The sequence below is a fragment of the Lampetra fluviatilis genome, chromosome 30 (genome assembly GCF_964198595.1).
Source record: "Lampetra fluviatilis chromosome 30, kcLamFluv1.1, whole genome shotgun sequence".
NCBI lineage: Eukaryota > Metazoa > Chordata > Hyperoartia > Petromyzontiformes > Petromyzontidae > Lampetra > Lampetra fluviatilis.
Window position 1 is genome coordinate 4121706 of NC_136304.1, and position 14850 is coordinate 4136555.

The following is a 14850-nucleotide window of genomic DNA, read 5'->3' on the forward strand; positions in this document are numbered from 1 at the left end:
GCGCCGCATCGCGAGCTCGGCTGACAGGTCGGCTCCTCCCGCTCGCCGCCCTCGCTTAAGTTGACTCGGTATTAAGCGAGTGCTCGGTGCGATGCGTACAAAACCCTGGGGAGACAAAGGCGGCCAGGAGCGGTTGTGGCCACCCAGGCCGCTCGCGTGCCGTGTTGTTGGCCTTCCTTCGTAGGTGCTCGCTAACGGCACTTGTCCCAACCAGCTGTTAAGGCTATACGGGGGGCCTTTGTGTTGTGTGCAGGAGGTCTCCCGTCCTCTTGTGCGGCCCGCATGGTCCGGAACTCCGGTCAGCACAAACTCCACTCCAGCAACCGAGGCTTCCCGTTCTAGTCACGGTGGCGAGATGTTATCTCCCTCGCCTGGTATGCAGGAGGTCGTGGGCTCGATCCCAACCCTGACGCCTGCTGCTGTATATTTGGAGTTTGCATGTTCTCCCCGTGGTCGCGTAGATTTTTCTCCTGGTCCTCTGGTTATTTCCCCTCCCCGGTTAGAATCAACATGCATCTCAGAGTATTTGGTGCTGCTATAAATTCCCACGTGATAAGCCGCTCGGTTGAGACATCGTTTGTGGCCGGGTCGCTTCCCAAAACGAGCCGCATAGCTCAGTGAGAACTTTCCTGGTGAAATAAAAAAAATATTAGTTTAGTTTTAGCTTTAGCCCCCAGACAACTCTTGACTTAAAGCTTTCGTGACTGCAGGAATTTATATTCCTTGGGTCTTTCGGTAAAGTCACGTAGATAGGTTCAAAAAATAACAAAAAACTACGACGTTTCGATCGCAACACAAGCGTCCGTCATCAGCAAGAGGGGAGGGAGGGTCAACTTTAGCTCAGCGGGAGGTCTCGCTGGCTCATCCTTCCTCCACTGTCCTCGCCGTTCTGCAACTCCCTTCACCCGCACCATCTACGCTGTCAACTCCTTGCCCCCACGGGCTCTAAACCTTCTTTGGGGTTATGTGTTTTTTGTTCTTCTTCCTCTGTCTATTTCAACAAACACCCACCCAACGATGCTGCTGCACGGCCCCTTGAGACGCGGCTGCGTCGTGCCGTGTCGTCCCGTCGTCGTTGACCAGCGTCGGACCCCGCGCGAGGCGGCCCAGTCCGGCCGTTGAAACTTTTTTTTTCCATCGAACGGAGCCTCAAAGATTCTTTCTCTGCCAGACAAAAGCGGCACAGCCATCAAACTGTCAGGCGCGGCCTTTTAACGCCGCCGTTTTCAACACAAAAGTGGTCATCATTTGTCAGCAGGCATGCACCTGCAGTGGCCCCTGTCTTACCAGACAATAATGCGTTTGTCAATTTTTCTCTATTTTTTGGGGGGTGGAGGGGGCGTTGGGCTTGGGACAGTGGTGGTGGTGGTGGGTTGGGGCGGGGATAAATGGTGCCAATACGAGATGAGATTCTGTGTTGGTATTGTCATATCTAAATCGGTCAACCGTCCGACAGCCCAAATCGATATTGTGCGTGTCGGGGCTGTCTTCTGCGTGAGACGGGCAAAGTAACTTTGATTGTGGGACGGCGCGCCCCCCCCCCCCACCTCTTTCTCTTACCGAGCGCCTATTAATGGCCTCGGCTGTTATGTCAATAGCCAAACACCTTTGAGGATTGCCCGAGCAAGCGTAACAAAATGATCCACAGCACTTGAAGAAGCACTTTGTTCTGAAAATAACTATTACCGTATTCCTTGGATTATGACGCAACTTTATATTTTTACTGGGGGGGGCCTGCGAATTCGAGCAAAAGTTGTCGGGCGATCGTTGTAATACGGTAGGCGCGCATGCACGTGTGTCTGTGCGCGTGCGTGTGTCTGTGCGCGTGCGTGTGTCTGTGCGTGTCTGTGTCTGTGCGCGTGCCTGTGTCTGTGCGCGTGCGTGTGTCTGTGCGCGTTGCGTGCGTTCAGCGCTACGCTGCGCTACGAACCCGGCGACCCGAGTTCGATTCCCGCTCACGGCCAACGCCGGTGACGATTACCTAAACCGGTACTGGGCCTCCCCTAGGTCGACTCAGCCTCAAATGAGTACCTAGTAGGCGGTGTGTAAACATCGCCACTGGGGAGACAAAGGCGGCCAGGCGTGGTGCTGGCTACCCACCCCCTCGTGTGCTGTACCACTCTTCATAGGTGCTCGCTAACAGCGCTTGCCCCAACAGTCTGTAAAGGCGACACGGGGGGATCTAAGTGATCATTGTCGTTGTGTTTGTGCGTCGGCCCCGGCGTGTGCGTGCGAGTGTGTGTTTTCTTGTGTGTACGTAGGTCTGTGTGTGTGTGTGTGCAGTTCTGTGCGTGTGTGTCTGCAGGTCTGTGCGCATGTCTGTGCGTGTCTGTGTGCAGATTTGAATAACTTAATTGACACTGGCCAGAGGTTTGGGGTGCTTCTTATTTTCCGGAGCGTCTTATAATTCAGGGAACATGCTACACCTTGTGTGTGGTCACACCAATGATCACAATACAAATAACAACAATACGAATTATTTATTCATTTACAAAGTAAAGCCTTCGCTTTCCCAAGAGCACTGTTGCATGCTAGGGGACTCTCTGAGGCTTTTCGTAGAAAAATGCAGAAATATTTTAGTCTGACCATTATCACGCTTGTCAACAATGTATTGCCGTTTGTAAATCCACGGTAGGATGAAGGCCTCCCCCACACCACCGCGTTCGTTGCGGCGATGGTTTGAGCGTTCCTCGTCACGCTGCTCAGTGCGGATTGGCCCTTGTCGGTTGTCACGTGACGATGCATCGTCACGTGACAACCGCATGCACGTACAACGCTCCCTGCGTGTGCGTGGGAATCGATCGTTGTCCGTTCACATACAACGCCAAGTATTCGTACTCTTAGGTTTTTTCGGTTAAAGTCACGTAGGTAAAAAAATAAATAATAAAAAATAAATAATAGAAATAAAATAATAACTCACGACGTTTCGGAGGCAACACATGTCTCCGTCATCAGGTGGGACCGTCACAGATAAAATTTACTGTATTAAGTGAGGCAAAATTCCAAGAGACAAGCTCTTAAATACAAGTTAAGGGTGGAGGAGGGGGGAGGGGCTTATCTGAATGTGGTAGCCAGTGAATGGAACGTGTTGGGGGGGTGGGCGGGGCTAAAAGAGAACAATCGGTGTACCTCGACTTCGGGTTGGCTGACAATCCAAATACAAAAAAGGAGAGGAGAGTACTGTTTAACGCTGGGGATGTCAACACTCAGTAAAGTAGAATAGTACCTGTCAAATAAGATGGTCCAAATATGTGTAGTTAAATGTTTTTTACATGGTTGATAACGTCTTTCCAATGAAGTATGCGTTCAGCAAAGCTTCACTGCGCCCCAGCAGAACGCGCAGCATTCACGGCGATGACAAAATAATAATTTGATTCGCAATCGGTGGCACAGCTGTTCAAGTGTGCATGTGGTGTACACACGCCTGTCAACCCGTACGGTTCAGCCGTATTCTTGTGCATGGAAATTGAGTTTTCAGGTCCGTACGGCGTACAGCCGTTTCAATACGGGGAAAATATGTCTATTTGTTTGTGTTTCTTCCTTGTGATGGGACTTTGTAGGAGGAACGTTGAGATGTATAAGGGGCACGGGGGTGACCAAGAAGGTCTGAATTGGTCTGTTCTAAGGTATTGGCACTGATAAGCGGTTGACAGGTTTGTGTACAACTGCGCTGAGAGAGAACCGGGCACTGGGTTAATCTCCCCTTGCGCATGATGGCAACGACAATGCGTGCAGGTCTGCTGGCGACGACGAGAGAGAGCCCTCGGGAAGAGAGAGCGAGTTCGTGTAAGTTGTGCCGTTCCTCCTCGACTGGAATGAGCTCAAGACCACAGTGGGTGTAACTGCACCGTCCGTAGCGTGGGCGGGCATGGCCAAAGTCGTGGCTGGTGTCTTCAATTATTATCCATTCACGGAGGGGATGCTGCGTGTCGGCCTGCTGGTGATGTTTCCGATGCTGTCGATGGTTCCATCGCCCTTGTCTTCGAGGTGGTGGAGGAGGTGGAATGTCAAGGCCCGGAGGTGCGATGTTTTGGTCTCGAATTAGGTGTCTATTTACGGGCTACGGAGAAGTGGGGAAGGTGGAAAGGGGAGGGGAGGGGAGAGGAGGGGGAGATAATTTAATTCCTTTGTAGCCAGGCTGATGCCAAACCACGGAGAACTGCTGCTCGTGAACCAATCATAAAAATTCGTAGCGGAGGCAAAACAAAAAATAACATAGCATCAATTAAAATGTTTCACCTGGATGAATCCCTTGAGGTGGACTCATGTGGTTTGCGAGAGGTGTCCAGGAGTGTCGATTGGCACGTCCATGGCAAAAACAAAGCACGTGACAGCGACGTGCACCAGCGACGCGCGTGAATTGTCACGCGCCCAATGCCGCCTCTCCAAGCTCGCCGTGTGGCCGTGCCCAGGGCGGTGCGAGGTGTGAGTGGGGCCCAAGGTTGTCGCTCGTTCTAGGGGGCTGCGGTGAGGGTGGGGGGCCCTCTTTGTCTATCCAGTTCCTTGCCCTCGGCTGCTTCACCTCCACCTCTGCCCACAATGCCAAACACTCCATTGCTCTTCAATTCCATTACTTTCGGTTGTTTTTTATATTGTGGATTCGTTATAAAAGTTGAAATACACATTTAAAATGATTGCAACTGTTTGGATTTCGGCCCATAACTGGCAGTCATCGCCAACCTGCTGGTATGACTTTAACGATCAAATTACACGAAAGAATGTTTCTAATTATCGGTACACTTTGATACCCAGAAAGCCTCACAGTAGGTTCCTGCCAAACTTTCGCAGTCCGAGGCAGAGAAATTTGGGGAAAATTTGGACCATGACACCGGCGCACGAATGACCTACTCTTGCGAATCACATGACGGGATATTTAACGTCCGCTGTGAAGAAGACGGCGCGTGGTGTATTTGCATGGTTTTCTACGCCCGCAGTGTTAACCAGGGCGGCACCTGGTTTTGAACCGGCAATCTCTGCGTCAGGCGGTGAAGGCGCTACCAACTGGGCCCCTCGAAATACAAAGGGTACAGCCCTGCAATCCCGTGCCAACGTCACTGCTGGCGGAAGGGCCTCTGCTAGCAATAGCCATAGAGACCCCACACTCGACCGTACTTGGGCCTACTCCTCCAAGCTGGTCGAACGTCTTAGTGGGGGGGGGGGGGGGGGGGGGTCAGCCAATGACCCCCCCCCCACCCCACGGTAATCCGGCTCTGGTTTCGGTGTCCTTCTTCAGGGCGCTGCCGCAATGGGCTAATGGAGACGGACGTTGAATGCTCCAAAACGCTCGCCTCGCTCGCCTCGCTCGCCGACGGGAGACTGCGCGGAGCGTTACGAGCGCCGATAAAATCCAGCCGCCAGCTGGCCGCCCGCCCCGCCCTGGCGCGGCGTGAAACGGGAGGAAGGGATTGGGTTTAAAAAAAAAAAACTTACGAATGTTACGTTTACGGCGTACCTTAATGAGGTTTTAAGAGTGTGTTTTACGGTCAGATTTACTGCCGCCTTCGAGTTTCTGCACGGGTTCATTATGCTCGCGCGCAGGAAATAGCGGTGATGAAACGCCATAAATCGGGATTTGGCGATCGCGAGCGATGGACGGAGCCGTGCGGCGTTTGTGAGACCGTGAATTGCGGTTCGTTTGACGTGACTATCCGGCACGGTTGAGACGCGTGCGCGGTTCCCGATCGGCGTCTGAACATCTTCGTCACTCGTCATTATCCGTGGTCTATCCACTGCTGGTTGGAGGCCTAACCGCGCCATCTCCATCCCTCACGGCCCTGCGATGTCACAGCCCATCTCGCGCCCGTGGGTTTTCACCGGATGTGCTCCGCTTTCCTCCCACGTATACAAAAAAAAACATCAACTGGCTGAAAACATGATAATTGTTTTTTTACCCTTTTATCTGGCAACAAAACTGACACCTTTTTTACATGGAGTCATGTTTGCATAGACCACAATACCTGCAGTCATAATGCAAACAAAAAACACAACTCTGATAATGTATGCACTGTCCTTGAAGTTGATTGGTCCACACCCGAGACAGCTTTCCTTAGAGCCTAGTCTCACTTGGTGTTGGACCAGATGACGCCAAAAGGCGCACGCCTTGTGAGACTAGGCTCTAAGGAAAGCTGTCTCGGGTGTTGACCAATCAACTTCAAGGACAGTGCATATATTATCAGAGTTGTGTTTTTTGTTTGCATTATGACTGCAGGTATTGTGGTCTATGCAAACATGACTCCTTGTAAAAAGGTGTCAGTTTTGTTGCCAGATAAAAGGGTAAAAAACTAATTATCATATTTTTTACTGGCAAATGAGGTTCCAATGGTGGCTGAAAACATCTTCATGTATGGAGGACTGCAGAGCTTCGACAATTGATTGTGGCGCCGACTCACCGGCAGGCTTGCCGCCTCGCGGCTCGTGTCTGATCGTGAGATGGAAGCTTGCCCCGGACGATAACGACCGCTCTGTGTGTAAAACTGAACCGTAATGACATCGTTGCACGAGGAGAAAGGCTTCAACGCCATTGCTTTTTAGCAGCAATGAATGCACCGATTTGAGTAGAGGGGGGCTGAGCTTTTAGCAGCGGGGGGGGCAGCCCCCTCATGCTCCCCCACCCCCCACCCCCCCCCCCACTACTCCGGGGCTGACCTTGTGTGCGCATGGTGTTGTTCCTCTCGCTAGGGGTTCGTCACGGGAGGGAAGGATGGAATCGTCGGACTCTGGGACGACAACTTCGAGCGCTGCCTCAAGACGTACGCCATCAAGAGGTCGTCGCTGGCGCCGGGCTCCAAGGGTAGGCCCTGAGAGCCCTTCGCCTCCTGCCCGTCCGTGTGTCCGGAGAGAGAGAGAGAGAACTCTCGTGTCAAACTTACTCGCGTAGCCCATCTTCCATCGGAGTTTGTGGATGGGCAATCTTCATATCACCGTACAGGAGTAGCCCGCCTTCCATCTTTCCCTGGGACAATCTTCACATGAGCCTGGCGTGTACATCTGCCATATGTGTACAGGAGAGAGATAGTTTTCTTTCTTTATGTGATAATAAAAAAAATATTTCCAAAAATGCTACGGATTCAGCAATAACACCGTGGCTTTAAAATAATGTATAGATAATGTAGTTAACATTTCAGGCAATGGCCATTCTCCCTAGATAACCTGTCATCTTGGTAGAGTACTGTATAGGAGAGAGTCTTCATATGTAGAGCGGATAAGCAGCGCACTCACTGATGCACTCACTCACATACTCACTCGCTCACCCACTCACACACCCACTCACACACCCACTCATCCACTCATTGACGCATCCACTCACACACCCACTCACTCACCCACTCACTAACGCACACACTGACTCGCTTATCCACCCACCCACTCACCCACCCACACACTCACTCGCTCACCCACTCACTCACGCACCCGCTCACACACCCACTCAGGCACTCACTCACGCACCCACTCACGTACCCTTGAATAAACAAATGGTGCTCGAAGCTCATACTGACACAGACACACTCACCCGTGCCATCAATATAATGCATTTTTAACGCTCTGTGGGATTTGTTTAATTATTATATACAAAGCTAAAGGGGAATATAAAAATAGACATGTAGCATCACAACGCATTCGTTTGGCCTCCTGCGGAAATCATCGTAATGCTTAACGAGCCTTGCCCATAGTGCGGCAGTGTAACGTTACGCAACCGCAATAGCCTAAGCCGCCGGACAAATTCGCGGGGGTTGACCCCGTGCGTGGTTGACCCCGTGCGTGGGTTGACCCCGTGCGGCGTTGTTGTCGGCACGTGGCTTGACACGCGCGGTGCCGCTGAGGACCCCCTGCGGCTCGGCCTCGCGCTGCGGGAGTGGTGAATGAGGTCCCAGTTTGGCGAGGGGCGGTCACGTCACTTGTGCGTGTGGGGGGGCAGCGGTTGGCGCGCTGCGCTGCCAAAGCCGGCGACCCCGAGGGTTCGATTATCAGAACCGGTCCTGGGCCTCGCCTAGGTCTACTCAGCCTCAAATGAGTACCTGGTGCGGCGTGTAAACATCGCTACCCGGGAGGTGAAATGCGGCCGGGCGAGGTGCTGGCCACCCATCCCCTCCCCCACTCGTGTGCCCTGATGCCCTTCGTAAGTGCTCGCGAATAGCACTTGCCCCAACAGTCTGTTCAAGGCCATATGGGGGATCTTTATCTGTGTGTATATACTGTATATGCAAAACTCCCTTCTGTGTTTCCACGCAAAATATATTTTAGTCCCACTGGATTTCTGGACCAAATATAACGCAGCAGCATTTTTCGAGATATTATCTCCCTCGCCTGGCACACACGAGGTTGTGGGTTCGATTCCAGATCCTGATGGTACCTATTGTATATTTGGAGTACCGCCTGGTCTCGCCCAGTGGTCACGTGAATTGTTCTCTGGGTCCTGCGGTTTTCACCTCCACATTTTAGCATCAACACGCGTTTAGGTTATTTGGCTGCCACTACAATTCCACACGTGTGGTGAGGACGATACCAGCAACTTCGATGAGCTACCACGTGTGACAAGGCCGCCTCTGAACAACGGCTACGGATTGCCAAGATGTTAACTACAGTACCTCGCCTGGCATGCAGGAAGAGGCCGTGGGTTCGATCTTGACTCTGGCGCATGCGGAGTTCGCGTGCCTGATACACAGGCCGGCTGAATGGCGCTCATCCGGAAAGCCAGTGGATAAAAACACGTTTACGGTGAAGCATTCTGCACAAGAGTTGCGCTCATCTATATTTATTCACTTGCTTCGAGCCGTCCGTGCACCGCAGCGTACGGCAGAGGTCGCAAACGGGTTTTGATTCCTTACCCGTACCCGTACCCGGCCGCACCAGGGTCGCAAATGGGTACCCGTACCCGGCCAGGTACGGGTAGCCGGGTATCGGGTAGGGTACGGGTATCGGGTACCCGATTGCGACCTCTGGCGTACGGTGCGAGCGCCGTGCACGACTCGCCGACTCCGACACATGCCTCGGGGATGACGGTCGCGCGATCGCCTGCCACGCTTCTTTTTTGCGTGGGGGGAAATCTTTTCAAAGCCAATTAACGCATCGGCACCGTCATGCCCCCCCCCCCACTCATCGCAAAAGGGGACACCCCCTGGGGGAGTTGAACATTTTAATTAAGCGCCAGCGTCATCCTGCCCTTTCACCTTGCGGCGGTTGCCTTATTGGATTAACCGCAACCTCAAACCAAAGAGCCTCCGGTGCCTTTCGGACAATACCAATTTGTCGGATGTAATACTGAGCCGGCAGTAAATGGGACTGTTTGGGGGGTGAGGGTGTGGGTGGAGGGGGCTTTAGACTGGGGAGAGAGAGAAAAAACCCTACAGTTGTGGGTCACTTTCGCCTGATAAGACAACATCAGCGTGAGGGGCTCGCCACACATTTGAGACCATTTGGGGTTTCCATAATAGAGGTTTTTTTTTTGGTTGAGAGCGCGAAATTATCAATGTGTCGTTCAACCCGCCACCACCACCCGACACGGCCAATGAGTAAGGTTTGTCACGTGAACAAAACATGCCAATTGGTGCTTTGACAGCAACACGACGATGATAATGATCATGGGGGGGGGGGGTCTTTTCACTCGTGTATTATCGGAGAGCCCGCAGGCCTCGCGAAGAAGAACACTCGACTACGACCATCGTTGGATATTCCCCCACCACCCCGTGCTCCCACTAGCGCCGCACTCCCCAACTCGTGCGCCTACTGGGCAATCTCGTGCAGTCGCATGTCTCCCGGCTTGAAAGCTCTGCAAATGGGCCTTAGGTAGTGAGATCTCTTCACGATTCACCAAGTGCTGGATGGCAAGCTGGGGACACGAAATAATAGGAACGTGAGTCACTCCAGCATGAAATTGCTCATCGATGCTTTACGTTGTTTTGATCATAATGTTTTAGTTTTGTATCGCGTTGTTCTCGTTCATGCAAACCGCATCTCACAGTCGCTGCGGAACGACAGGGAAGCGGGAAGCCAGACGGTTGAGCCGGCGCCAACATTTTTTGCCAAAGCTTTGCGGTCCTCTACATATTATAAGAGGCTTTCAGCCAAATAACGAGTGCTGATCCAATCGATCTTGAATTCGTAAGTAAAACTGCCATCTGCTGGCTGAGATGTGGTAGTGGCGCTTGTCCGTTCACTTCTCATCGGCCGTGCCACTCGAGATGAAATGAATCTGCAATGGATTTAGGGCTGCGTTTCAACTCAAGAATCGATTAATCATGTTTTGCGTCTCGTTTTTATTTTACGATGAACTATAATTTTCCATCAGAAATGATAGCCCAACGAAGTAGCTTGGTGACCACAAAAGCATAGCAGAGGGGAGTTGGTCGCGATAGAGGGGGCACTTAGTGACCACAAAAGCATAGCAGAGGGGAGTTGGTCGTGATAGAGGGGGCACTTAGTGACCACGAAAGCATAGCAGAGGGGAGTTGGTCGTGATAGAGGGGGCACTTGGTGACCACGAAAGCATAGCAGAGGGGAGTTGGTCGTGATAGAGGGGGCACTTAGTGACCACAAAAGCATAGCAGAGGGGAGTTGGTCGCGATAGAGGGGGCACTTAGTGACCACAAAAGCATAGCAGAGGGGAGTTGGTCGTGATAGAGGGGGCACTTAGTGACCACAAAAGCATAGCAGAGGGTAGTTGGTCGTGATAGAGGGGGCACTTAGTGACCACAAAAGCATAGCAGAGGGGAGTTGGTCGTGATAGAGGGGGCACTTAGTGACCACGAAAGCATAGCAGAGTGGAGTTGGTCGCGATAGAGTGGGCACTTAGTGACCACAAAAGCATAGCAGAGGGGAGTTGGTCGCGATAGAGTGGGCACTTAGTGACCACGACAGGGTAGCAGAGGGGAGTTGATCGCGATAGAGGGTGCACTAAGTGACCGCCGTTTGACTGGGCCGCACCTACGAAGGATGGCCGTGGCTCGAGAGAGAGTGTGAGAGCATCGGCGCGTGGAGATCGCGGTCGTGACCCCCTGTCGCTGCGCTCTGCCCGAGCCAGGCCTGCTGCTCGAGGACAACCCGTCCATCCGAGCCATCACGCTGGGCCACGGACACATCCTGGTGGGCACGAAGAACGGCGAGATCCTGGAGGTGGACAAGAGCGGCCCCATGATGCTGCTGGTGCAGGTGGGACCACGGCTTGAGCCTCTGGCATGTGACACCTTCGGCTTTCTCTGCGGATGGGAGCAGTCAGGCCTCTTTGGGAAGGGGTGGGGTGGTGGTTGGGGAGGGGGAGGCTTTTGACTGCGAAACAATACTTTTTGGAATTTGCATGTTTCTCTCTCTCCCCATGGATTTTTCTCCGGGTCCTTCGGGGTTTTCCCTCCACATTTGGAATAGACATGCATTTCAAACTATTTGGCTGCTTTCCACGTGATAAGCCACTTCGTTGGGCTATCAATTGTGGCCATGTTGCTTCTGAAAAATAGCTCTATAGCTCATTGCGCCTTCTATGGTAAAATATAAAAAAGTTTATAGCTTAAAAGATGTACACATTTAGGCAAAGGGGAGGGGGGGGGTGGGGGAGGTACATGTGTAAAAATTTAGGGCTCTAAATTTTGTCATGATAATTTGGGGGGTGGGAGGGAGTGTCTCCCCATCCTCCCATCATCAAAGGGAGTCACTTTGCCTTAGGCCTAGACCAGTGCTGGGGCAACCCAGACGAGTCGGTGGGCCACTCGATCTCCACCTGAGTAGGCCGCAGGCTTGGCATCGTGATCGTGCAATCATCGCGACCCCACGCATCGCCCGAGACACACCGAGACCAGGCCACCACGAGCGACTCCACGGGACGCAGGTTGCCCACCACTCGTGTAGTGTATAGTGTTGTGTAAAGCGTGTAAAGCGTGTGTAGTGTAAAGCGTGTGTAGTGTGTCGTGTAGTGTAAAGCGTGTGTAGTGTGAAGTGTGTAGTGTAAAGCGTGTGTAGTGTATAGTGTAGTGTAAAGCGTGTAAAGCTGTGTGTAGTATGTCGTGTAGTGTAAAGTGTGTAAAGTGTGTGTAGTGTATAGTGCAGTGTAAAGCGTGTGTAGTGTGTCGTGTAGTATAACGTGTGTAAAGTGTGTGTAGTGTATAGTGTAGTGTAAAGTGTGTAAATAGTGTGTAGTTTGTCGTGTAGTGTAAAGTGTGTAAAGTGTGTAGTGTATCGTGTAGTGTAGTATGTAGTATATAAAGTGTAATGTGTAGTGTAGAGCAGCGATGTTCAACCTAGACGAGTCAGTGGGCCACATGAGTGGCCCTCCACGGGGGGGTCAACGGGACCCAGGTTGCCCACCCACTGCGGCCAACATTGTAAAAGGTCAAAATGCAGCCCTACAATTTCTGGCTCTTGCCACTGCTGACAAAAAGGGCCTCCATGACAGAGACAAGTGCAAGGAGCCCCTCTAGAGAGGATTTTGGCCTACTCTTCCACGCGTGCACAATGGTCTTAGCGGAGGCAGGGGTATCCACCTCTCGACCCCATCACACAAGACCTGCCAATCGGCGAACTGTTGCCAACCCACCATTGGAACCTCATTTGCCAGTAAGAAATATGATAATAGTTTTTTTTATCATATTTTGCTAATGGCAAATGAGGTTCCAATGGTGTAAATGCTTACCCCGAGCTTTCATACTCTGATGGTGCATTGTCTTTAAGTTGTGCGCCTTTTGGCGTCATCTGGTCCAACCCATGTGAGACTAGGCTCTAAGGAAAGCTGTCTCGGGTGTGGACCAATCAACTTCAAGGACAGTGCATACATTATCAGAGTTATGTTTTTTGTTTGCATTATGACTGCAGGTATTGTGGTCTATGCAAACATGACTCCTTGTAAAAAAAGGTGTCAGTTTTGTTGCCAGATAGAAGGGTAAAAAAACAATTATCATGTTGCCAACCCGTTTTGCTGCTGCTGGGTGGGCACCGGTGGCATCCCACATTAAATTCACAGCCGTCGCGTGATACCTTGATTTGGGCTCGTCATTTGCAGGTTTCATTATCGTTGGCATGAGCCAAGCCAGTGGGCGCCCGTAGTGTCGATGTGTGCACTCTGCAAGATATGGTTCCGAGAAGCAGACTTCGCAGCAGTGAGCGTTGTGCCGTACCGATAAATCCCAATCAGTGCGGAAACCAGTCCACGGTTGCCTTTGTCTCACTGCTGCCTGTCAGCTGGCCACACGTGCTCAAACATCTTATTTCGACGGTGACCTAAGTCAAGAAGAGGACCACAGTGCAGTTCCTCAGGAACTGCTGATGGTTATCGCGTAATCCACGAGACCGAGCTTTTGGAGTGTTTTTTTTCCGCGTTTCCGCGTGATATTTGAAACTCGATCAGGGCTGCACGCAGGCCGGGCCATCCGCGTCAATCGTTTGTCTCGGCCCCTTGATTGTCATTTATCTTCGTTGTCGTTGACACCGGACCCCAGGGACACATGCAGAGTGAGGTGTGGGGCCTCGCCGCCCACCCCCACCTGCCCATCTGCGCGTCGGTGAGCGACGACAAGACGCTGCGCGTCTGGGACCTCTCGGACAACCACTGCATGCTGGCCGTGCGCAAGCTCAAGAAGGGTACGGCCGCCTCGTTAGGCCTTTCCGCACGTTAACGTCCAAGCAAGGCCTCGCCGAGTCGTCCCCCCCCCCCCCCCCACGAAGCTCCTTTTCAGGAGAGTGCTGCCAAGGCTTTCGCAGGAGGCGGCAGGGGGGGCGATGTCTCTGCCATGATGTGTGATCCACGGTTAGTTGATTTGCAGCAGAGGTCGCAAACGGGTTTTGATTCCTTACCCGTACCCGGCCGGGTACGGGTAGGGTACGGGTATCGGGTACCTGATTGCGACCTCTGATTTGCAGGTTATTATTCAGCATCGCGATGTCTGTCGCTGACATCGATTACGTTGCGTGATGCTCGCTTTCAGCCGTGGGAGGAAAGAGAAGGGAACCGGAGGGAAGCCGTGCAGAGCAGGGGGGAAGCATATAATGCTGTGAGGGCCGCGGGTGTTAGCGCTGCACCACTGTGCCACCCATCATCATTCACCCATCATCATTCACCCATCATCATTCACCCATCATCATTCACCCATCATCATTCACCCGTCATCATTCACCTTCAGTATCACGAAGTGGATTATGCTAACCGATGTTTTTTGTTGATCTCATTTAATGAGTTTCTTTATTATATAAATGAGCTTATTCGGAAGTAATACTTCGTGCTAATTCAAGGCTTTGTCTGTTACCCAATACCTACGAATATGTAAATGTTTACGTGCTGATTTAAAACTGTTCATCAGGAAATATTTTTCTAATGTAATTCTTATCACGCCCAATGGTGTAGAGTGCAGTCTCCAACTCTTATCCACTCTCTCTAACCTCTCTATTTATGAGCTATAAAAAAGGGGCATTGCCCGAAACATCGCCGAGTATTTATTTATTTATTTTTAAGGCCATAGCGTTGTTGATGAACGCGTCGAATTAGTTGTTTTTTTGTTCTCGTCGCCCATTATCAATCCACTGCTGGATGAAGTTCTCCCTCGCCAGGCAGTCGCCCACCTCGCGTGGTCTCGCGATGCAGCGATCCACGCAGCACCTGCGCGTGCGCACGCCGGCTGGGCGGTGGTCTAAACTCTCGACAAAGGAGAGAACGTTCCAGAGATCACATCCACAGCGGAGCACGGGCCGACGACGACAGGTCGCGTCGCCGCAGTCAGATCGATTGTTGCATCGCGCGACTGAGATAGATGGTGATGAGTAGGCCTTCATCCAGCAGTGGATACATCATGTTGATTTCCTGGCTGCAGCTGCATCGTCTGTAACAGCACGGCTCTGACTGCATCACTGTCAACTGCATCCACTGTGACTGCCTGT

General features: G+C 52.0%; 1 protein-coding gene across 4 annotated transcripts in view; it reads left to right on the forward strand.

Moving 5' to 3' along the window:
• Window positions 1-14850, forward strand: part of LOC144943143 (echinoderm microtubule-associated protein-like 6) — a 187426-nt gene that overhangs the window by 135808 nt on the left and 36768 nt on the right. For all 4 annotated transcript variants that reach the window (XM_078870358.1, XM_078870355.1, XM_078870356.1 and 1 more), the window contains 3 exons: window positions 6679-6790; window positions 11018-11145; window positions 13419-13560. In XM_078870358.1, the coding sequence (XP_078726484.1) occupies window positions 6679-6790; window positions 11018-11145; window positions 13419-13560 (382 nt within the window). The remainder of the gene's footprint in view (window positions 1-6678; window positions 6791-11017; window positions 11146-13418; window positions 13561-14850) is intronic.